This window comes from Acomys minous (assembly GCF_964271855.1).
Source record: "Acomys minous genome assembly, chromosome: 14".
In the NCBI taxonomy this organism is placed as follows: Eukaryota; Metazoa; Chordata; class Mammalia; order Rodentia; family Muridae; genus Acomys; species Acomys minous.
The window spans coordinates 82,552,194-82,576,191 of record NC_140496.1 but is presented as its reverse complement, the minus strand read 5'-3'; the positions used below and the strand labels follow the sequence as shown (position 1 = coordinate 82,576,191).

The 23,998-nt window shown below is 40.4% G+C and overlaps 1 protein-coding gene across 47 annotated transcripts in view; it reads left to right on the top strand.

Annotated features, from left to right (window-relative positions):
- Window positions 1–23,998, top strand: part of ANK2 (ankyrin 2) — a 574,434-nt gene that overhangs the window by 354,785 nt on the left and 195,651 nt on the right. For 5 of the 47 annotated variants that reach the window (XM_084755447.1, XM_084755442.1, XM_084755433.1 and 2 more), the window contains exon 1: window positions 7,641–7,954. The exons of 22 other annotated variants lie outside the window; for them this stretch is intronic. In XM_084755447.1, coding sequence (XP_084611573.1) covers window positions 7,820–7,954 — 135 coding nt within the window. In that variant the 5' untranslated portion in view covers window positions 7,641–7,819. Of the gene's footprint in view, window positions 1–7,597; window positions 7,955–23,998 lie in introns of those variants that run through there. 20 more of the 47 variants (XM_084755453.1, XM_084755408.1, XM_084755452.1 and 17 more) reach the window with 11 other exon arrangements.

Here is a 23,998-nt window from a genome sequence, read left to right as displayed (position 1 = left end):
CTGGAGTACTGCAAAATTCTTAATAAATAAAGTGTATTTTTAAAAAGGTGTTGGAAAGTAGACAAAAGACACCTTATATTGACCTCTGACTTACTCATGTACCCGTACACACACACACACACACACACACACACACACACACACACACACACACACACAATTCGAAAATACTTTGAGACCATTAGATTAAAATACTTTCATGTATAATTACATGGAATTTATAATTAAAAGAAAATTTTGATAATTCCAAATGGATCAAAATAATACAGTTTTTGTGACATAAGTCAAAATATGCACCAGTAATGATCTCTCTTGACCGTCTGGATGCCCCTACAAACAGCATGTAAAATGTGTATGGCTCAGTGCCTAGGAACCTTTGAGGGAAAGCAAACACTAAGCACTGTGAGAATGGATGGGATGGAACTAAAGTAGGTTTTCATTTGTTGGTCTCAGCGATGGGTCATTTAGTTGCGCTTGGGGCAAGAGGGGCTTTGCTGAATATATAAGAGTGAGGACTGCCAGGGACGTCATATGAACCCTCACTAGTGCAGAACCGTGACCTGCCCTGTCTAGATGTTCATTCAGTGGCTTTAACTGCTGCTGCATGTGCTTTTTCTAGTTTCCCTTTTGATGGAAAAGACTAGACAGCTGTGGCATGCAGCATACAGTGCAACTGGGCAGCTTTCTCTCCAGACTCCCTAGCAGTCACCTTGTCTATGAATGTTGGGCCTCCAGGCATCAGTATTGAGCAAGAGCAATGCCATCCACTATTCATTTTAAATTCACCTCAACTGAACAGAGATCTGATTATTCCTTGAAGCTGTTTTCAGAAGCCTTCAGAAAGCTTAGTAAGTTAAAAAAAATCTGTATTGGGTTTCAAAAATAAATTATACCGTGACCCAGCCCCAAATTCGTGTTTTGGTTTTAATCACTTGCCCGGCTCTTCACAGGACACTTGTGTCTTTTCTTTTTTAAAAAAATTTTATTATTTATTCAGCTTTTTAAAATGTTTTTATTAATTTATTCTTGTTACACCTCAATGGTTATACCATCCCTTGTATCCTCCTATTCTTCCCTCCCTCCCATTTTCCCCTTATTCCCCTCCCCTATGACTGTTCCTGAGGGGATACCAAGAGGAGACAGCCTATTTTCTAAGTACCGTCTCTACATATCTTTCCTTTAGATCAAGTAGGAGTTCACACTGATTACATTGTTGTTCCTGTTGCATTTCGAAATCCCCTTCCCATGACATAGAGTCATCCAAATGGTCTTCTCTGGACACCGTGCCTTCCTTGCCTCACAGACTCCTTCACGTCAGCGAGTGACATTGAGTACCCGCGTTATACAGGGCATAGAGTGGTGTGGCCTTCGGAAAACTTCCTAAGCTCTGAAACTCTCTGTTAAAGAATATTGTCCTTGATATGTCACAAGTCAGGAGGCAACAGTCTGCAAAGAAGTAATAGCTGGGTGGACTGAAAAAGTAAATTGGCTAATTGCTGTTTGTGGGCCCGTGAACAGCTTGGTGGTATCTATTTTGGGTAATGGGTGTAAAGCACCAACAGTAGAACTCATTTGTACTGACCTCAGTTCGAGAAGGGAAGATACGGGAAATCTAGTGGAAATCCATACATATGCACTTTTCCTTAATGATCAGTTACATAACAGATTCAGCTGACAAAAAAATCATTATGAGTTTCAATTTTAGCTAAATAAATTATATTTGATGGGCCGGAGCATAGAAGGAAAACAACATGCCAACTGGGCTCCTGTACAGCATGTACCGGCTTTATTTCCATAGTTCAGTGATTCAGAAAGTTGGGTTAACTTGTCCTTGGTTTCATGTGATGGTGTTTGGGAGAATTTACATACAATGGAATAACAGAAATTTTGTTTAATCGGATGGATACATTTGAACAAAACAGCCAGCTTCAAGTTAAACTGGAAAAAATAGCAAGATTGTAATCTAAGCAGATTTTTAAAAGAGCTATAATTTTAAAAGGATTTATGTACTTTTCTGTATGAGTGTTTTGTCTGCATGTGTGTGTGTGTGTGTGTGTGTGTGTGTGTGTGTGTTTATGTGTGTGTGTGTGTGTGTGTGTACCATGTGCATGTCTGTTGTCCGAGGAGACTGTAAGAGAGTGTTATATCTTTAGGAGATAAAGATACAGAGTGCTGTAAACCATCATGTGTGTACAAGCAACCCAGCACAGGTCAGACAGGACATGCTCTGAGCAGCTAAGTCATCTCTACAGCCCCCAAAGTTTATGATTGAGTGTGTATTCACTCTTATGTGAAGGGGGGGCATCCAGAGATCAAGTTCAGGTGTCACTTTCAGGTTGTTGTTGCTTGTTTATTTTGTTTTATTTTGTTGAGGCAGGCTCTCTTTTGGTCTGGAATGCATCTATTGACCTAGGCTGGCTGGCCAGTAAGACGCAACAACCACTTGTTTCTGCGTTTACAACCCTGGGATTGCAAGGGTGTGCACTTGACCTTTTCTATTTGTCTTTCAATGTTTGTTATTTATTTTTGTGGGTTCTGTGTGGGAGAAGAATGGATGTAACTCAGAAACCCATGCTTGCAAGTCAAGAACTTTACTGACTGATCTCTATCTCCCTAGCTCCACTAAAGAATTTTAAGTTCAGCACAAGTAGCACGAAACTTACATATTAACAATGAACTGTAAAACACAGAGTGTTAAGTAACATGTTAGGGAAGTTGTTTTGTAAATGGTAGTTCAAATGGAAAAGCTCTACATAGACTTTTTTGTTTGTGTGGTAACCCTTGCAACTTGGAGGTAAGGGTAAAGTGTTACTTAAAAAAATAAACAATTGTTTTCATTTATGTGTATGTCTGGTGGGGAGGTGATGGGTGGGTGCTGTGTACTTGGGTGCAGTACCCAAAGAGGAGGACAGCAGATCTCCTGGTTGGAGTTGCAAGCCACCCAGTGTGACAATCAAACTCAGGTCCTCTGAAAGAGCAAAAGTTGGCTTTATCTGTTGAGCCATCTCTCCAGGACCAAGAAAGAAAAATTAACTTCCATAATTCTGAGTGAATTTTCCTTTCCTCTTTGGCTCCTTAACAGACTTACGGTCATTAAGATATATATCTAATGTGATCATACTCACTTTATGAACAAGCTAATCAAAATATTCAAGGGACACTAAGACCCCTCTTAGCTTATACAGGTTTTGTGGCCTTGTCTTACTGGGTCCTATAAATTCTTGCAGTAAGTCTGGAAAAGCAAGTCTACTGCCAGGCCAGTGTTACCATTATTTCACTCTGGTGGACTCTGAGAGCTGTAGCAAAATTGTCAATCTGGTTAGTGTTCAAGAAAGGCAGGGCAAGAAGGCTCTCTCCTTAAGAGGAGTCTTCTGGGTACCCAGGAAGAGTCCATCCTATTTCACCAAGGTCCTTTGGTATTCCTCAGGAGTCTTCCAGGGAAAGCAGAATGAATGAAGACAGCTCACAGAAACGGAGCCTGACAGATCATAGCAAGAAAACAAGAAGTTCTTATTCCACCCTCACCCCCCACCCTCCTGCCCATTGAATGGTCTAAACAGATGGTCAGCCTCTACTACCCCTGAGTGTTAAGTAGTGGTGCAAGTATTAACAGATTTTGTGTCCTGGAAGACAAACACTTCAGGAGCTTAGAAGGAGCTAGTGATCTAGTTGAAGGTCTATACTTCCCAAAGGAGAAGATTGAAGCACAGATTTGATAGTGTTTCACAAATGTGCACGGGTCAGCCAGTGGTCAAGCCAGGGCGTCAGTGAATAGTGCCTGCCAAGATCTTTTCAAAACTCCCCTGCAGAAGTCTTTAAGTCAGATGACACAACCCAGGCAGTGATTTCTTCTCCATGTGTGACTTTTCTGATGACTTTTAACCAGGACTCTCCATTTAAAATGTGAAACTGAAAACAGCAATGGCTAATTTTTCAGTTTTGCTGTCTTAGGGGTGTGAGCAAAGTCTTTTACAGCAAAGAAGCCAGCCTCTGTTCTCAGTCTGTAATTGTTTTCCTCTTATAATAGATCAAAAGACAGAATACAGAATACAGAATAAAGATTACAGATGAAATAATAATAGCCAAGTGCTCAGGAACTCAAGGAGGTACTGCAAATGCCACATCACTAGGGATTTGAATTTCACCTGTGAAATCATGTCTCAAGCTCATGTATCCTTCTCCAAGTATGGTCAGACATGCAAATATTTGCTTTCTGAGTAATTTGCCCTAATGACTTTGAAGCATTTTTAAGGAACAGTGGTGGCATTGTTCTGCTCCAGGATCAAGTACATCCTTTGTAGGTATCTTGAGAGATGGAGTCAGCCAGCATGCTTTTAAGACATGACGCTGTGTTTGTTCACTTTGTCTTCAATATGACAAAATGCTGCGTGTGTAGATTGTTACATCACTTACCCTCCGGGGACATGCCCACCTGGCTTTTTAGCTCTTTTAACTTCTATTTTTAACTCTTCTATAGACCCTTCACACTTTTGTTGTCATTTAGAAAGTACTGGGTTTTTAAGAATTGTTCATAATTCCCTTTTCATGGGTCTTGAGACTTTCTAGCTTGATGACCATTTAAACCTGGTCAGTAGAAACCAGGAAATTTCGGCTATCACAGGATATTAAGAGTTTCTACTTACCTCTCCTCTGCCTGCTCTTATTAATCAGTGCGATCTGAGGACTAACCCATGTTGCCCTTTGGACAGCCCCTGTGATAGGAATATACATACTCAAGGAGCAGAAGGTTTCTCTGGTGAAAGAATGAACATGTTTCCACTGGGAAAGTATCTTCTGAGAGTTGCCAACATGCTACGTTACAATTTGTTGCTTTAAGCATCCCCCTGCCCCCTTTCACTCAACAGCATTGTACAATTTCTATTCTAGTAAAAGTCGCCTCCATACAGTGTTAATAGTTTTTCAAATACTAAAAGGGATGTTTATTGTTATGTCAAGAAATGAACTGAAAATTTTGTCATCCTTAAAATTATTCAGCCTTTTACTGTTCTAATATGTAACAGCCTGTCCTAATATATAGAGAAGAGAAGTTAAGGTCAGTCAAGCTTAGTTAAATATAGAAGTGATGAGTCTGCATTTCGTTCATTTGTTTCACACTTAGCGTTAGTGTTAATGTGTTTTGTTAGGTAGGAAGAGGTCAGTGAGAGCACGCAGGCCCATACGAAAGGAGAGTAAAGGCTGATAGCGGTTCCAACCTTATTCAAGAAGTTAAAGAAAATCAGTAAGCAAACAGGGGCAAAGTACTTAGGCATAACACGGAATGTCAGGCAAATGTGAGCTATAAGATGAGGAGGAAGGAGGGAGTAGATGTGAAGAAGCAAGAGCCAAGGTACCCAGTAGATTGCGCAGCAGTGATGAGAGAAAGATGCCATTGAACACCTCAGGCCGGCAAACAGCACAACTGTTCACTCACAACTCAAACTATTGCCCTCTCTGGAGGAGCTAAATGCCCCATTTACTTATAGAAGACTTCCAGATCTCAGCTCTAGAATGCAATAGGGAACTTAGAGATGGTTTGCAGAGTTCCCTTCCAGTCCTGTAATTTGCGTAATTCTATATTAAAGTTTAAGTCAAATGTTGAATTCTTATATTGCAAAAATGTTTTAAATTAGTTACAAAGAGTGGGAGAGTGCATCCCTTTTTACCAGCCAGAACAATCCTGGCTTACATTCTGAATAGGTCATACATATTTCAGATGTATCCCTTGTAAGCCTTGTGGACTGTAAATCTTCCCCAGGCTCTGAGAAACCAGAAAAAGACAGAAAGTTAAAGCTACATCTTTGGAGACTAGATTTTTTAAAACACATAATTAAACAGCATAGCTTGCCCAGTTCCTATAGCCCATGCACCAAGTGTGTGGAACAGTTGGTGAGAAATCACAGTGTTGTGATGAGTCAGCCATTTCAATTGTATAAAATTATCCAACCAAGATGAAAGTCTTTGCCTGCCACACCTCAGCCCCAGCCTAACCTTGTTACTGAAAGCAAAGTACTGTCCTCAGGTGTACTTTCTCATAATTGAGCACTGAAAGTGTTTAGAGGATGTTCCTCGTGTTGCTGTTGTTGTTGTCATTTGAGACAAGGATTCTCTGTGTAGCCTTGGCTGTCCTGGAACTCGCTCTGTAGACCAGGCTGGCTTGAGTTCATACAGCTTCTCCTGACTCTGCCTCCTGTGCTGGCATTAAAGGTGTGAGCTACCACCACCTGGATGAGCTCGCTCTTCTTCAATGTAGTGGAGAATGGGTCCCACACATTGTTGTAGTGTTTTTGTACTACTAAGTAGTTTTTAAGAAAAAAATGTCTAGGTTTAAAAGTCAGCTTTTTGATCACTTCCCCCTGGCAGGGCTGCTTTGCTAGGCCACAGGGGAAGAGGATGTGCTCAGACCCGAAGCAACTTGATGAGCCGGGGTGGATTGGAAGTGGGGCTCCCCTTTTCTGAAGAACAGGGCGGGGGATGGGCTAGTAGGACCGGGAGGTGAGGAGGATGGCCTATGACCTGGATGTAAAGCAAGTCAGTAAATAAATTAATAAAGAAATGTTTTAAAGTGAAAAATGATACCTTTTCTTATATAGTTAAAAAATAAAGTAATTTTATTGCATAGTGGCAATTGGAGTGGTGTAGGGATAAGATTTTTATACTACGTGATGTAACCTAGTGCCACGGCTTGGAATGAGGTGTCTTGAGGTCCTATGCAAAACAATAACTCCCAGCTGCCATAGCGTAAAACTATTTGAAGAAGACGATTTCTATACACAAAATATGCACAGACACCTACCCGGTAACAAGTAAGGAAGGGAGGACTACTTCAAATCGCTACATATGGAGTCCCTAGTGGAGGCGGTGATCACCAGTCCTTAGTGCTCCTCATATTCCATCACAGTCAGCCTCCTGAGTTCTGTGTGCTTTACAGTGTTTAGCAAGGAACGCAAGAAACAGTTCAAAAGCCAAAATACAATTTCAAAGACTGTGCCGTGTTGAAAGCCATCTTGAATATTTTCTTATGTGGTTTACGAGGATTTTTCAAATATTAAAAATGAACAAGAATTACAAATGAACCAAAAGTGTTTGCTCTTATGCAGTCACTTATGGGTAATGACACGTGCATGATTTTTTTAAAATTAAAACTTCTACACAGGGTTCAAATGAACCATTCTGACTGTCATGTGTCCAATGAATATTTGAAAGGGAGAGCCAATTCTTTTCTGTGATTGGTAAAGAAAGGCAGGGGCCATCGGTTACTTTGGTTGCCACTTGGTTTAAGCACTTACAAAATAACAGTTGTCTGTTACATTGGTGAAGCAAAGTTATTAAGAGAGTTTGTATTTTGTATGAGTACAAGAATGGCGAGGAGGAAAAAAAAAATCAAAGGATTACCAGGAATTTATTGAGGAATGCAAAACTTCTCTTATGGAGAGACGTTTTACACAGCAGGAAAGTCAGCCCATGTGTGAGGCAGGCCGCTTGCATGGTGAAAAAACAAAACAACACCGCCCCCTCCCCTGCTCTCTGTCTGCCTCACCCCCCTCACTCTATTGACATGCATAGCTGGCCTGGTAGGTGTAAAAATAGACTGGCAGTCCCTGAACTGGAAATGGTCACTGAATGCAGGCTACAGTCGCCGGGGTTTTGAGTTCTCTCTGACAACAGCAAGCCGGGCACCCGACGGGAGAACTGGTGAGGGACATGTTGGAGAGCTGAGCTGAGGAGCCAAGGAGCATGGATTGTCTCTGCTAGCAAATGCCTGGGAGGCCAGTCCCCGGGCAAGGGCAGGCCCACCCACAGCAGGAACTGTAGAGCAGAGATGGGGAATGCTGCTCTCTGTTCCTTTTGCCACGCGAACAAGAGCATCAGAGCACAGGCAAACATGCTGGAATTGGATACTGCTTTGGACTACTATGGCTGTAACAGTGACGATGTCCAAGAACCTGGCCTACTGGTAAGTGTTAGGCCACAAATGAGGAAGACGGGAGGACGTTGGGCTAGGAATCAACAGTGATGCCCATTGGTCAAATCTCTCAACTTCCAGGAAGGAAGCTGACGTTTAAATCAATGTGATTTCATCACCTGACTGTCTGGGATTCTGTGGCCTGCGTCTGTTTAGTCTGAATGCTGTAGTATGCCATGTGCTAGTCTCTTCTTTCTTCTCTATAGTTGTGAACTGACATGTGAAGAGGAACGCTGCACTGTCTCTTTAGTGTGAACTTTTGGCAAGGCCAAACATGCATGTATGTGGCACACACACACACACACACACACACACACACACACACACACACACACACACCGTTATAGAGTGACTTTCAGTAGTATTGTAGATACTTACATTTGAGCTGCCAAATTCTTTCCCCTATTTATATATCCTGTACAGTTCACTCTTTCATTAGGCCAGAGGGCATTTTGCACGCATGCGTTAACTTAAAATCCCAGTTCTAGCATCAAGGCATTGTTCATGTCATTGTGAGTAATTCCAGCGAGGCCTCTAGACATAGGTCTAGTTGTGATCATGCTAGTTTGTGAGAAGGCTTAAGTGCCGAGAACTCAGATATTTAAGTTGACCTTCAGATTATAATAATTCCCCGACATGGTGTGCAAAGACTTACTGTGACATGAAAGTAAGTGCCGTCTCGGGTTGTCTTTCTGACATTGATTTTCCTATGCACCACGAGAGTCAGAAGTTGACCAGAATTTCATACTGAACTGGCATCAGGAAGGTTTGTGAGTGAGCGTCATCGAGGGCTTTGCTTTTCTGTGTTTACCACTCATTCCAGAAGTGATCACCGGTTCGGGGGCATGCGGTCCTGTTCGGCTTTTACTCTGACCCGGATCTTTGGAATTGTTAGATCACAGTGAACCTGAAACCTGGACTTAGAGCCTGTCAATAAAAACGCTTTGCAGAGCAATGCTGTAGCTGGCAGTGGAGAGCAGAGAGCGCTGACGCGAGAGGAGGCAGCGATTCCTCACAGTGAGTGAGTTACCCAGTCGGAGGAAGCGAAGGGTTTGGAAAGCAAATCCTTCCTCCAGGGAAAAGAATGGTCTGAGATCACTTAGGCAAGGTGGACCTAGGAGCAGGGAGGTTGTCTTTCTGGGTCAGAGTTTAAATTAGCCATATCCACACACAGGTCCCTGAGGCTCTCACAGGGATCTCTTTTAATGCTACCGAGCTGAGGGGGAAAAACAGGGTGGGCAAGAAGTAACCTCACACTTGTCTGATTGCAGGATAACAATATATTCTGTAAGAATTAATTACCTTATTTAAAAACTTCATGTTGTTGAGCTTTTAGATATATTTTGGAACTTAGGACACTTAAAAATATTAGTTAATAATTACCTTGATGTCTTTAAATTGTACATGTATACTGCATTTATTTCTCTTTTAGTATCAGTAGACTGGACATGTAACACCTTGGTAGGGTACTTGCCTAGCACATGTTAGGCTCTGGGTTCCATATTCAGGTAAAATAATGCACGGAAGGAAATAGAAAGCACCTTAAGAATAAAATGCAGGAATAACACCAAGGTCATCTTTTAAATGCAGAACACAGAGAAGGGATAACTTCCTGAGTTTCTATGGCATTGATATGTTCTTTGAGGCAAAGGGGAAGTGACAAGGTGATCTTGAAGCCCAAAGGAAAAATTCATTCAGAGATTCAGAGTTCAAAAAGTAGCTAAAAAAACCAAACCAAAACAAAACAAAAAACAAAACAAAAAACAATAATACAAAACAAAACGATATTTCAAGTTGAGTGGTAGTGGTGCACTCCTTTAATCCCAGTACTCAGGTGGCAAAGGAAGGTGGATCTCTGACCAGCCTGGTCTGCAGAGAGAGTTCCAGGATAGCCAGGGCTACACAGAGAAACCCTGTCTCAAGAAACAAGCAGATAAATAATCAACAAACAATCCAAAATGATACTCCGGAGCATGGTCTCTTTCTGTGTGTGCTGGTACACTCTTGTAATGTGCCAACTCAAGAGGCTGAAGCAGCCTCATCCCCTGGTGGAGATAGTAAAAGAACGAAACTTTCTTCTTGAGTGCTATTATCATCCACCTGCATTTGAGAGATTTCATAGATAGGCTTTAAGAAAGAGGAAGTGAGTCACAGAAGAATAATTACCAGGTGCCTTATATAATAAGACACGATCATATATATGTAAAGCAATTGTAGACATCACACTAGGCTCTATTCTGACAGGATGATAACTTTCAAGTTTTAAAACAATGTTTTAGAAAACTAACGTGAAAAATTGGCATCACATTTTAAAAATTCAGTATTTGGAGAGCAGTATGCTACCGTTAGAAGGTCTCCACTCACTGAAGCTCAAATTTGTAATAAATTAATCAGACTCTATTTGGAAAGGCCCAGTGAGTGACTGCTCTGGCCCTGATGGCATGGAATCTTCACTGTAGCCAGTCCTCTCTGCATTGGTAGCCCACAGGGAGAGAGACACAAATTGGCTTAGCTGTACTTCAAAGTCTGTCTATTATGAAAGTATCTGTTGCTAAATGATTCACTCACTAATGAGAGATTTAAGTTACTATTCTACTAGCTTAAAAAGGTAAAAATTAACAGTTACTATATATCTATTATTTTAATAAAAATATACAATCTAATGGTATTTGAAAATGTGTTGACTATTAAGCATTCTGGGCACATTGTAAATTGTTATAGTTATTTTGAAAGCAATTTGGGAAACCATAGCAAAATTTGGTTACGATACCTATTTTTCACTTTGCCAGTGGCATGTAGGGCAGGGAGGTATTTACAGTGAGAGGAAGGCCTGATGACCAGATGCGCAGAAATATGACACGCAACTCTACATAACTGGGCGCAGAACCACACAGCTGAATGTTCTCAGCTTCTCATCCTTCAAAGGCCCTGGAGGATGCTCATCCATGACAGATCTACTGAGAACATGGCTGCCCTCTGAAAGAAAATGTTGCCCTTCTTGGCTTGTGTCAGGGATTTCTTCAGACATGCGGTGCTACTGATGTTAATCCAGTTCAAAGATTTGCTTGGCAGCGCCTACAAAGAGGAAACATTCATGGTAGAAGAGAGTGGAGGAAAACAATTGCATATCGATTTTATGTAGAGTGGACCCTGTAGGAGAGAATTTTCAATTCTTTGTATCATTCTTATGTCATGTTAAGTTCATGTTTATCACATCAGGGAAAACTGCATCACATCTTAGATACATCTCTATTTAGATGATCTTTGCATCCTTTCATTTCAATTTGAGAGACATAGCATAGGACAGTCTTACCCCCAGGATGCTTCTGCCAGGGACACACACCTGAAGGCTTTGCAGCATCCATGTAGGCTCAATGGGATTTGACACCATCTGCTGAGGTGCCTTCTAGAACGCTGTCAGAGAAGCTCCCTTTCTTTGCCCTGTCTTGCATTTTTATTGACATCATTTTTAAATTTGTATATTGGTCGGCATGTACTCATGCAGTTTTTTCATATTGCATTTTATTATATCAAATTGATTTTTAAATTCATCTAAGAGCAAAACCATAAATGTGTCAGGATTTCATCACAAATGTTGAGTTTGGAACCATCATCTTCATTTTTTATGACTTCCCTCTCAGGGATTTTAATTTCCATGCTTCATTTATTTCATACTTTGCCCCAATTATAGTAGAAAAATATCAGTTTTTTATTTTATTCTTCACTATTCTGTGCGTTTGCTTATTACTTTGGACTGTGAGCAGTGAGCCCTGTGATAGTGTATAAGCAATTTGCAGTCTTCTATTAGGCTGACACAAAAGCTTCTAGGTCAACCAACAACTCTTTCCTGAGCAAGGTATAGTTATGGTATAGTTATGGGGCAAGGCATGTAAGATGGCATTCCTGCTGTTTGGGGAGAAAATGCTAGCCAAGCTGGGAGATAAGCTGAGAGAATGGAATAAGGCAATGTGATGAGAGAGAGAGAGAGAGAGAGAGAGAGAGAGAGAGAGAGAGAGAGAGAGAGAGAGAGAGAGGAGAAAAGAGAAGAGAGAGAGGAGAGAGAGGCTGCCGCCATTGACACACAGTGAACATAATAGGAATAAAGATGAATTATAATAAAGAATCAGGGGCCAACCTTGGCAGAAGTTTAGATCTTTTTTCTCCTTCCCCCCACAGAGGTTAACTTGATAATGGGGTTTTACTTTTATTCAAAATATGGCAGGATGCCCTGACCAAATGGTTGGACATCAGTTAGTTTGAAAGGATCCCTCCCTCCCCATTTTCTTCCTCTCTTCTTCTCTCCCTTCCCCTGACATCTCTCTTTCCTTCCTCCCCTACCCCCTTTCCTCTCACTTAGCTTCAGCAAGAGAGAAAGAAGCAGAACAGTTTAATCCCTCCCCCCCCACCTGCCTGTGGGATTGGGGGGCTGGGTTAGGGTACAATCTGTGGGGATGGGAAGTGATTAGACTCAAAATGTATTTGTGTTTCTATTAGAGCTTTGTGTTAGTTTACAAAAGAGGTGTGTTGGCTTAAGCAACTAGTCACAAGGACTATTTACCATAATGGAGGAGGTTTTTCTGTGTGTATGTGTGTGTGAAGGGACCAGGAAGGCGAGAAAGAGGAAGGAGGGACAAAGGCAGAGAGGAAGAGAGAGGGGGGAAAATATTGTGAGCCTTATTAGTATGTCAAGATGGTTAAACTTCTCAGTTTTTTTTATACTAAAGCAATAAAATATGCAACTTGAATTTATATGAACAAAAAGAAAAGTTGTTCATGTAGTTAAACAGAAACTCTAATAAGAACTAAGAATATAACAAAAATCATCCTACAATGGCACAGAACATGGTCAGTACCTTGGGGATGCCCTATTTAATGACAGAGACCAGAAGTTGTCCAGTTTTAGAAGTAGGACCTAGACACATATAATCAAAGTATAAGACATAATAAAATTAAGTGGTGCCATGAAGGATGAAATAGATCCTCATACGGTTGATGAAGGGAAGGACCGCTGTAGGCTTTGCGTCCTTGGAGTGATTCATGGGCAGAGACATTCAGCAGGTAGGAGGCAGAAGACCTTCTGTGATGGCTAGTTAACTAGAGAGGTCCTGCTATAAGCCTACCAGAGTAGACTTTCTGCCAATGCCAATCAGACCCGGTAGCCAAGATCCCACACCCATCTCCCCAGCCTCCCTACATGCTTTATGTAAGCAAGCAGGATGATGCGTGGATTTCTAGGGCCACCAGCCTCAGTGCAGCAGCAGTATCCACTGACTGTTGGTGCCTAGATGGAATTAGCTCTCAGTATTCAAAATGTCACTCCTGCTAGTGGAGAAGATGGTGACTGAAGTAGATTTCAGAAGCTCTTTGAAAGTAAGAGTTTGGGTTGCTGTGTGGAAGAAATTACACTTAGGCTTTCAGTAAGCATGAACGAGCCAGCCCCTGGTCTGAAGGAATGTGCAAAGATGGGACAAAGAATTCTTCCCATTAGTGGACTTTTGGTGTTATGGAGAATGTGACGATGGCAACTCGGTTTCCATGAGATCTGTAATGCCATCCAGTTTATTCAATTCATGCAAGGAGCATCCAGTTAATCTTGGAGCCAGTGGTGTGACACTAGACAGATCTGGAAATACTATATACCTTCCCAGCTATACTACCTGTCATTCAGATACAGAAACAGTGAAATTTGGGTAAAAAGCATAGGGTTTGATTTTTACTAGATACAAGGCCAAAATTTAAAACATAGACTGTGTACTAGAAGGAGACCATGGACCTAAGGCATTTTTGGAGAACTGGTTAGGTCGTGTTCATATGGCATGAAGTACTTTCTCTTTGACATGCCCAGTGAAATGCCTACCACCTGCCCAATAGGTGAGTAAGGAATGTTTGTGGAAAAGATCAATGAATTGATTAGGAAGTCACCCAGGGAAGCAGAGCTCATTGGGGACATTTTCTGGATGCAGGTAGCTTGTCCTCATATCTTGCAGGGGTGGTAAAATGGTGGCATTACAATAAACAATATTTAAAGGACTAAGAAGTTTTCATCATCAACTTGTGTTCAAAAAGTGATTCAACTTTACTGTAATTTACACATTATTTTGTGAAATAATAGGTCTTTTCTTGAATAGTTATTCACCCATGTAACAAACTATACACAAAGAACACTAGTTGCATTTTAAAGATGTGTAGTAAAAGATTGTATTACTATAAGAGGAATAATTTAATGTAAGCAACAATGTCTAGCTCAGTATCTGGACTATTCCCCTGTACCAGTCTTACAATGAGTACATCCGAACCAAATATTTGTGTTTGTTTGAACTATGTGTCGATTTTAAAGCACCTTTTCTTCTGATGTTTTTCATAAGATTGACTCCCCTACATGCACATTGTCTTTACATGGTCGCCTGTCTGGAGTGGAGCTGAGAACCCATGGGAAAGAAATTTCTTTTATTTTTTGACCATATTTTGCTTTCTTTAGACATCTGCTCTGACTCTTACTCATTTCCAGATCCTGATTTAATTCCTTAGTTAAATTCATTATGCTACAGGAAACATCCTTGTTTTGTGATTCCTTTATTCTCACTTGAGTTTCTTTGAAATTTATGCCATTTTCTACTACATTTGATTATAGAACTCTTAGAGATTTGATATTGCAGTGCTTACATTCATGTCGTATTTGTGTGGGCTTATGGAAGCACAGGAAAGCTTTTCTTTTGTACCTTTCTGTAATATTGTCCTATAAGAGCTCAAACATCCCAATGACTACCTGACATGTAATCATTGTGGTGGCATTCTCAAGTAAGTTATATATGGCAGCCCCGTGAAAGCTGAGTGTTTAGCAATAGACATTGTTCATTGAAACTGATTTTTGAGGAATTATGGGTGTTGACATACAGTTTATTTAAAAATCTTAATTTTTTCCACCCACTCTATATACTGACATCAATGGGATAAAAAAAGAGGGATTTAAAATAATGTTAGATTTTGTTTTGCTTGATTTCATAGCATTCTCCACATTCTAATAGTTTTCCTTAGTAAGTAAGCACAGTGCACTAAACTTAAATGTTAAGATTGGTAAATTATCTAGTGAAGCATTCTCAGTTTATCATGGAAAAATACACTTTATCTAGTCGACACACTCTCAAAGCCCACACAAGAATGTTTCCTCCACTGAGGCCACACCCCCTTGACTTTCCCAGTAGCATCGCCGACTGGGGACCAAATGTTCAAATACATGAGTCTTTGGGGGAGCATTGTCCTTCAAATCACCACAGACTGTTTAGGATAGAAAAATGATTAACAGTTTCCTATTAATATAGTGAATATTTTATAACTTTGTCCTGACAGCTATTCTATGATTATTTTCTTTTTAAAAATGACTTATGTGTGGTGGCACATGGCTTTAATCCCAGCACTTGAGAGGCAGACGCATGTGGATCCCTGTGAAACTGAGGCCAGCCTGGTCTACAGAGTGAGTTCCAGGACAAGTCAGTGGTGATCCAGGAAAGACAGGGTGAGGCCCAGTTGCAATTTAAAAAAATGGTGCGTGGTATTCAACTTCATGCTTTGTTCCATGGTAATTTTTGATGGTTGATGATGGCTTAATTGATGATGCCTATTTGGCATTGTATAATAGATATATAGCACGAAGATCTAGTTAGTCTTTGAAAGGTGGCTCCTCTCAAAGTGTGTTCTGTGAATGCCGTATCTGAAAGATCACCTGTGGTGTCTTAGAATTGCAGAGCCTTTTGGGATCTCCTGAACACGAGTCGAGTCTCAGGGTAGGCAGGACTATGTGTTTAACAAAATTAAGCGTGATTTCTAAGTAGCTCATAAGTGGATTTGGGTAGGATAAGTACTACTTTGCGTGGAAAGTGGTGGGTTGACTTTTCTGAAGAGACGGGCTGGGTGTGTACCTTAGCACACGAGGACGGGAAGAATGTTAATAAGCCCTTCCTGTTCAACTCATTGGCAGCACTCTATTGGTAATTAAAGAAGCCACCACCACACGGGGCAAGTGGGAACAAAGGATGCTCTGCGAGCAAACTGGACCCCTGAGGGTTTGTGCACCACCTTAAAAGTCAGAAGAGCTCTGTTCTATGTCACAGTGAAGCTTAAAGCCACAGCTCTTAAAACACACTTAAGTCCCACTCTCAAAAGAAAGTCATTTCTGGGCTCCGACAGGGGAGACCTTTTATTTCTTGTGTGACCGTGTCAGCTCTCATCAGAAGTCTGGGCACAGAGGCACTACAGAGGTTATGAAAATGTGCTCCCAAGTTTTAAAAATTAGAATTTTCCTTCACCGTGGAGCCATTTGAATACCGAGATTGTTCAGAATGGCCCTGTTCCTCCCTTGGAATTCAAGTCCAGTCTACTATTCTGGCTGCATTCCACACTTCTGCCCAAAAGGTCACACAGCACACGAGCGATGATTTGCAGATATCTCTGGCCTCCTTTAAAGTTCTTAGCACATCAACTGTTAAAAGCAAGACCATGGGCATATTAGAGGTAGTTTGTCTCAGCAAAAGGGCAGCTAATGAATGCAGAGCCAGGACTAGGCTTAGCAGTGAGCAGGCAGGAAGTATGGGCAGAAGCCCTGTATGGAAACAGCTACAGCTCTGCATTAGCCTTATTCCAGTCTGGTGTGAGAAGCCATTTGCTGCCTTTGGCCATTGTCTGATCAGCTAGCGGCCTGAGACTGCTAAAGATCAGCTGTTGTTGCCTGGACTCAGCAACTAATTCTAAGAGTGTTCTGTTCACTGCAGTTTATCTGTGTGCTACATGAGGTCACAGTTGGCTACAGAGGCACTCATAGTAGAGAGTACTAAGGCAGCAGCAAGGCAAATTGGACTTGTTTAATAGAAATAATATGAAATAGAAAATAGCCAATATTCCATATATATATTTGAAAATAGATTTTTTTTGGGTACAATATACTCTGAATAGGGTCTCCCCTCTTCCAACTCCTTCTAGATCCACCCCACATCCCCACCCATCCAAACCCACACCCTTTATTCCTCTATCACATTAGAAAACCAACAGGCACCTATAAAAAAGTAGGAAAATAAGAACATCAGCAAACCTGTATAGGGCCAAATAAACAAGCAAAAAGCAGACATCAAAGAGCCCCCCCCACACACACACACAAAAGCACAGGAAGTCCATACAAACACAAAGAAACATACATTTGCACATACAGAAATCTCATAAAAAGACCCAATCGGAAATCATAATATATTAGCAAAAGACACATGAAGAAAAGAAAAAAAGCCCAAACAAAACATATGAGACTAAAACCTCTAAAACTACGATTTAGTTTACTTTGTGTTGGCCACCTACTGATGGCCATGGGACCTGCCCTAAGAGTGGTTTGTACATCCTGTGAGAGTCCACTAGAGAACACTAATTTTTCCTTTGGGGGGGGTTGTTATCAATTGGAGATAACTCTGGGATTGGGGCATATGTCCACTTTTCCTCTCAGTGCTAGGATCCCATCTGGCTTAGACATGTGCAAGATGTATACACTGCCACAGTTGCTGCGTTCCTCCGTGTACCACTACTGCTGTGTCTACAAAACCTTGTTTCCTTGGTGTTTTCCATCCCCACTGGCTTTAACAATCTTTCTGCCTCCTCTTCTGCAGATTTCCCTGAGCCCTGAGGGATTTTATAGAGACATCCTATTTAGGACTGAATATTCAAAGATCTCTCAATCTTTGTGAATTGTTCAGTTGCAGGTCTCTATTTATTCCCGCAGGTCTCGATTTATTCCCGCAGGTCTCTATTTATTCTGCAGGAGGAAGCTTCTTTGATGATGGTTGAGTGAGACACTGATGTATGAGTATAGCAGAATATCATTAGCAGCCGTTTTGTTGCTATGTTCCTATTAGCAGAGAAGTAGTATTTGGTTTTCTCCTAAGTCCATGGCCTATCTTGTTTCAGGTTCTTGGCCACCCTAGCAGTGTTGGTCATGGGCTCCATTTCATGGAGTGGATGTTAAATCCAAGCAGAGAGAGAGGTTGTTTATTGCCACAACTTTGTGCCAATATTACACTAATGTATCTTGTAGGCAGGTCACAATTGTAGATAAGGATTTGTAGTTGGGTTGTTGTTTATCTGTCTCCTCTGGAGAAAGGTACAAAATACCTTCCAGTAATATGAACACTAGTTAGTAAAGGTGAAGGTTCTATTTAGGTATCAACTTGACTTCTCTGTGTTCAGTGAGTTATGTAAGGGTTGTCTTTGGCAATAAGGTCTTACTCTTAGTTTGTGGAGAGCAATCACACTTGATCTTAGCCAAAAGGCCAAGAAGCCATTGTGGAGAGCTACCAATAGCTTCGTAAATAGCTTAGGTTGTTTAGGGGTTTCCAGGGCCCCTTTGGGCAACAATTAAGTTAGGTGTAACCCATTCCTGGCACTGGAGATTTCATTTGGTGGCAGAGTTGGGGCACCATCTCCCACATTATTTGTTAAATCCATTAGATCACCTTCATAAATGTATATAATTTAATCTTCTATTGTAGTAGGTTTCTATATGAGCACCTCAACTGGCCCTTAGTTTTAATTTTCCTTCACATATTCCATTCCTTACTTCCTTTCTTTTCTCAGCTCCATTTGATCCTCCATTCCATATTTTTAATTGTTTGTACAATTGTTTTAATTATGTGTAAAATTAAAATATTGAATCAATATATTATAAGATAGTAAATATTGAATTACATTAAGTCTCATCTACTCTCTCCTTCCCTTCTTCTCTCCCTCCCTCTCTCCTTCCCTCCCTCCCTCCCCTTTGTTATCTAATATAAGCTGTCCCTTAAAGAACTAATCCTGGCTCTGGTGATGGGTAAGGAATTACACACTGATCCAGATGTCCATGCCAATTACCATTCTCATTTTTGCATATTATTTAATCAATTACAGCTATGTGCCAGAACCTAGCCATGAGCATTGGTCAGGCAAGTTATTAGTGCTCATGTAATTTTGTGTCTTACAACTTGTTTTGATAGTGAGACTGAATCTATTCTACAGAGGATCATAATGTGACCTAGAGGTGGCAAATAGGAAAGGACTAACAAATGGGGAAGAATCATAAAAATATGAGCTGTGGGAATGTGTGTGGGACACCATGCTAATTACCTATTATCGATTGTTTGTTATCCCTCATTTCTGTTCTGGTATACCTTGAGGTATTAAACAAGTATAAGTTTCCACAACTCCTGACAATAGCTTTGTGAGTCATGTTCCACTGCACTTTTACAATGTTTTCAAGGATTTGCATAGATCACCTTAGATCATTCGCACAGTCCTCCTGTTTTATAGATAAGCTAGCAGGGTTATTGGTGATTTGCTTAAGGTCGCATAGCTTCTCATGGCAGGTGATAGAACCAGGACTAGGAAGATCATTTTCAGCACATCCTACTGTCGTGCTGGACCTCTAAGGAAACAGCAGTGTTATGAGGGAGACATGAGAGAAAGTGGACTTCAGGCTGTAAGCTTCTGGGTACTGAAAAATTCTACCCACAATGCCCTCCGACATACACATGCAATTAAATGCAAATAAAAATGAGAAAAAAATAATCTAGAAGAAATAGAGAAATGTTTTTACTGATTTAAGGTCTGGAGAACATAAAAATGATGAAAAGCAAACTTCTCATAGAAGTAGAAGTTTACATTTTGTACTTTATATAACAAGCAGGTAAATTTGGTTTAGAGAGAGAGAGGAGGAAGAGGAGAGAGAATTTTACTATGTGTAAGTATTTTCAAAACAAAAGACAATTTCAGCTCCAAGAAAACACAGACAGATTAAGTCAATGAAGGAAGATGGAGTTGACAATAAATACACGACTAAGTTTTCAAACTCTTCAGAATTAACAAGGCCATGGCGAGACTGTATCAGTATCAGCAGGGCAGGACGAACATGAGGTTGCGCTTGTGTTGAGGTTGCCTTTCCTGTGACTAGCTCAGGGCAGAAATGTGTGCATCCAGAGCCCCATGAAATCGTTAGCCCAGCCTTAGGGATTTCAGGATGGCTGCAGACAACCAGGAGCAGAAACTTGTATAGGTTTTAATCATAAAATTGATTAAGATAACCCAAGTCACAGAGGCTAGCTCCCTATGTATATATGATTGCAGAAAGCTAAATATAATCATCTGTCTAGCATACATTTGTGAGGTTTGGAATATGTTTTAAACCTTTTACATGGGAGAGACAATACTTATTTGGTAAAGTAATTTTTTAAAGTAAAAGGCAGAATATTATCACCCCAAATGTGTGGAAACATCTATGTACACAGAAAATTCTCAAAATGACCACATGAAAATGTAAATTGTTAACTTAACATAATGGACTACTATGACCAGCATTTTTTAAAATTTAGTTTTCAAATGTTCTGCTATGAGCCTATCTGTATGTGCCTATATATGTTCACAATTATTTATCCTTTTTGAGATATGGGAGATTATTAAAAGCAAAAAAAGAAAAAAGAAAAACTACAAAAACAAAGTTTCTATGTTTCATATATGTATTATTTTAGAATACACTTTTAAATATTTTTTTATGTTCGTAACAATCCATTTTAGTTAATGTCATATTTATTTAGACTTTAAACCAGTTTGGAGGGTAGGCCTTATTACAAATACATTTTCATCATTCACATCTTAGTGGAAAAAAAAAGGAAAATCACTACTATTATATCTTGAAAGTGTGACCGAGCTGTAAGCAGCAGGTGGAGTTAATTAAGAACAGCTGAGAGAGGTTCTGGACGTGTCTGGAAGCTGCCCAGCGCAGGGAAGCACTCTTGTGTGCACACTGGAAATTTTCATGTTGCCTCAGAAGCAGCAGACTAAATGTCTCTGAAGCCACCAATGCGATGCAGCTTGAAAAGCCTTTTCTTTTCACGGTAATAGTGACAGTTGTGATGGCAACATGGTTCTAGTTTTATGTATTGAGCGTACCATACAGTAGAGTTTTAAGATAATGCAATTGGGTCCTTAGGTTTTTACAACATGTGTGTTAGCTTTCTCACACAAAAAAAAAAAGAATTTTTTTTTTTAAATCTGGATACAGTTCAAATTGCAGACTCTCTTCAGAGACAAGAAAGGGAATTTGGCACTAGAGGATCAGAGTGAATGCTGAGCCAAGAATGTGCTGGTAGTAGCCACCTGTTCCCCAATCAACAGAAAGCTAATATCCAGTACTAATGACAGGATTGGGAGAGGTGGTAATGAATTGGGGGGGGGTCTCTCTAGCAAGACAGGGTTCACTCTCAGTTCTACCACTTTTTACTCCCAATTCTACAGGCAAGAGGCACAATACTATTGAGCCCAGGCTTCCGCATTAGAGAAGCTTATGAGTATTAAATAAGATTAAGAATGTATTTGGCATCTAGCAAGGCTAGCTGTTCATGCTGCAGTGCAACGCACAGGAAGGAAACAACACAAGTGTATGTTGCTTATTCCCTAAGGTGCTGAGAATCCAATGGGGGCAGCCCAAGGGTGCACACAAAACCAGGTGGAGTCTTTAGTCTTATGAATGGATAGAGAAGTGGAAGGCAGATAGACTCCTGCCACAATGTCATATTTGCTAAGAAAATATTTAACATCACCAAAATCGCTAAAACTGCATCTATATGTACGCATCTACTTCTGTACAACATGCACACATACGCCCGAGTCATGTAAAATTATTAAACATGATGCTCAATGCACTGTTTGGCAAGTGTTACTTTAAAACTAGGTAACACAAGACACATTGTGATTAATTCTCTTGCTTAAAATTGTAACCACAGAAAGAAAGCATGGTCAGGATCAATCTTAGCAACACTAGTGTGTACTTGACACACTCACTGCTACCTTAGCAGTATTACAGGTGAGGAAACTCAGTTACAAAAACATCGTACACCGTTGGTGAGGAAACTTAGAGAAGGACAGTGGTTCCTGCCTCGCAGCACAGGGCTGAGTGGCCCTGTGTGTACTCACCAGGCCGTGCTTCCCATGGTGTTTTCCCAGTTTATACAATGCCAGCCACGACTGGCAGGGTCGCAGCATTTGCTCCATGACCTTCTCAGTGTCTCTAACTTTTACAAACATTAAGTACCAGGACAAAGGGAATCTGCTACCTTGTTCTTCGTTGGCAATCAGTAACGCAAATGGGATATTTCAACTAAGTCAAATTTGGCTATGGTGTGGTGTTTTGCTTGTTATGAGTTGTAAACAAGTGCCCCTTCCCCAAAGCTCTTATCCTAGCAAATTTCTTTGAAATGCAACAGTGACTTTAGGGATTTTTACTGAGGTCCAACAAAATTCGCTTTGAGGTGTAAGCTAAAATGTTGAAAGGAAAAGCTGACTGCTTCCTGAGTTTGGAACATTTTATTCTCTAAGCTTTTCCCCACCTGCTATGTTACATATTGTCATTTGTCACACACATTCTTTCTAAGCCAGTTTCCCATCTTACCTTTTATACTTTGAGTGCAAGATTACATACGGCACCCCCACCCCCAGAGAACTACATTGAGCTAAAATTAAATCATGTAAGCCATTCCCAACGATTGAAATTTATGGCACGAGGGTTAAGTTTGGAAAGTCAGCAGGTTCTCCCCTGTGAGGAGGAAGTGGCGTCTCAGTAGTATCTTGGCTTCATAGGGAAATGACAGCTGTGGCACCCATCAGTGTGCTCAACTTGGGGCAAGCGTCCCGCACAGAAGCCGTGTTCGGTTTCACTGATGCACATGGACACGCGGAGATGTTCTATTCTGTTAGTCAGCACGTTGCATGGCTCCTATAGGTCTGGGCAGATCACCTGCTGTCCCTCCTAGAGCCAACGCAGTGACCCTTATTCCTGTGACACAGCACCTGCTGGTTTTGTGCCAGCCATGGCTTCACCTGACATCATCAGAACCCTGAATCAAACATTCTACTCTTGTCCCTATTTGATCCCTATTTTCACATACATGAAAATAGGGATCATTGTGGGATGGACCATCTTATTTATTCTTCAGTTAGCTTCTAAATACAACTATCTGGCACAGAGTATGTACTTCAAAAATAAACAGCTATCAACAAAGTAGCTTGTTGTTACTGACTAGCTATCTTTAACCATTTGTTTTCAAAGTACTTACTAGATTAGCTTAATTCCCCTCTTTCTAAATGGAAAGCTATTGTTTTTCCAACATGCATGCATTTAGATTGGTACAACTATGGATCCTGTCAGGAATTTTAAGCACTGTGAGTCACACTGGGGAATAACTTCCTTTTCATGTGGTACATATAATATATGTGGTTTTTCTTTCTTTTTTTGTTTGTTTGCTTTAAATTTAACGTTAGACTTTTTTGATACTAGAGTGGCATGGTTAAGGTAAAAAAATGGATGTAAAAGACTTCTATATGTTTAACTTAGCATAATTTGTTAGAACTCTGGTTTTCCCTTTTAAAACTCATTGTTTATATTCTGCATCCATGTGGACTGTAGTTAGTATAGAAAAGCATCCTAGAGCTGTTCATTCCCCTATAAAACTCACATATTCCAGAAGACGGGATAAATGAATATGTTTTCAACAATTAAATGACCATCAGAAAGATGGGCTATTGACATCCTATAGCGGTAATGAACTTCATAATAGTCCCATGAATGGGATTAGAGGCAAGCACATGATTTATAATAAAAAACATAATTATCATACTGAAATTTCAGACACCTTATAATTACAAAGACAAAAACAAAAAAGAAAGAATCCCCCCCCAAAAAAAACCAAAACAAAAACAAAAAAACAACAAAAACAAAACAAAACAAAAAAATCAACCAGGAGCTCCGAGGAATGCATAAAATATTTGTGGGCTCATTATTCCCAGAATGTTTAAATGTTGTTATGGGACAAGACATGATATTATAAAATAAAAATTTGAGCTTTATGCTAGACAAGTGTAGATATTAGTATTGTCAAAAATTTACATTTGAGTTCAGAATTTTGAATTTTGTTTTGAGTCCTGGTATCATGATGTGTGGCTGTCCAACTGTAATTAAGTGATGCCTTCTAGAAAATG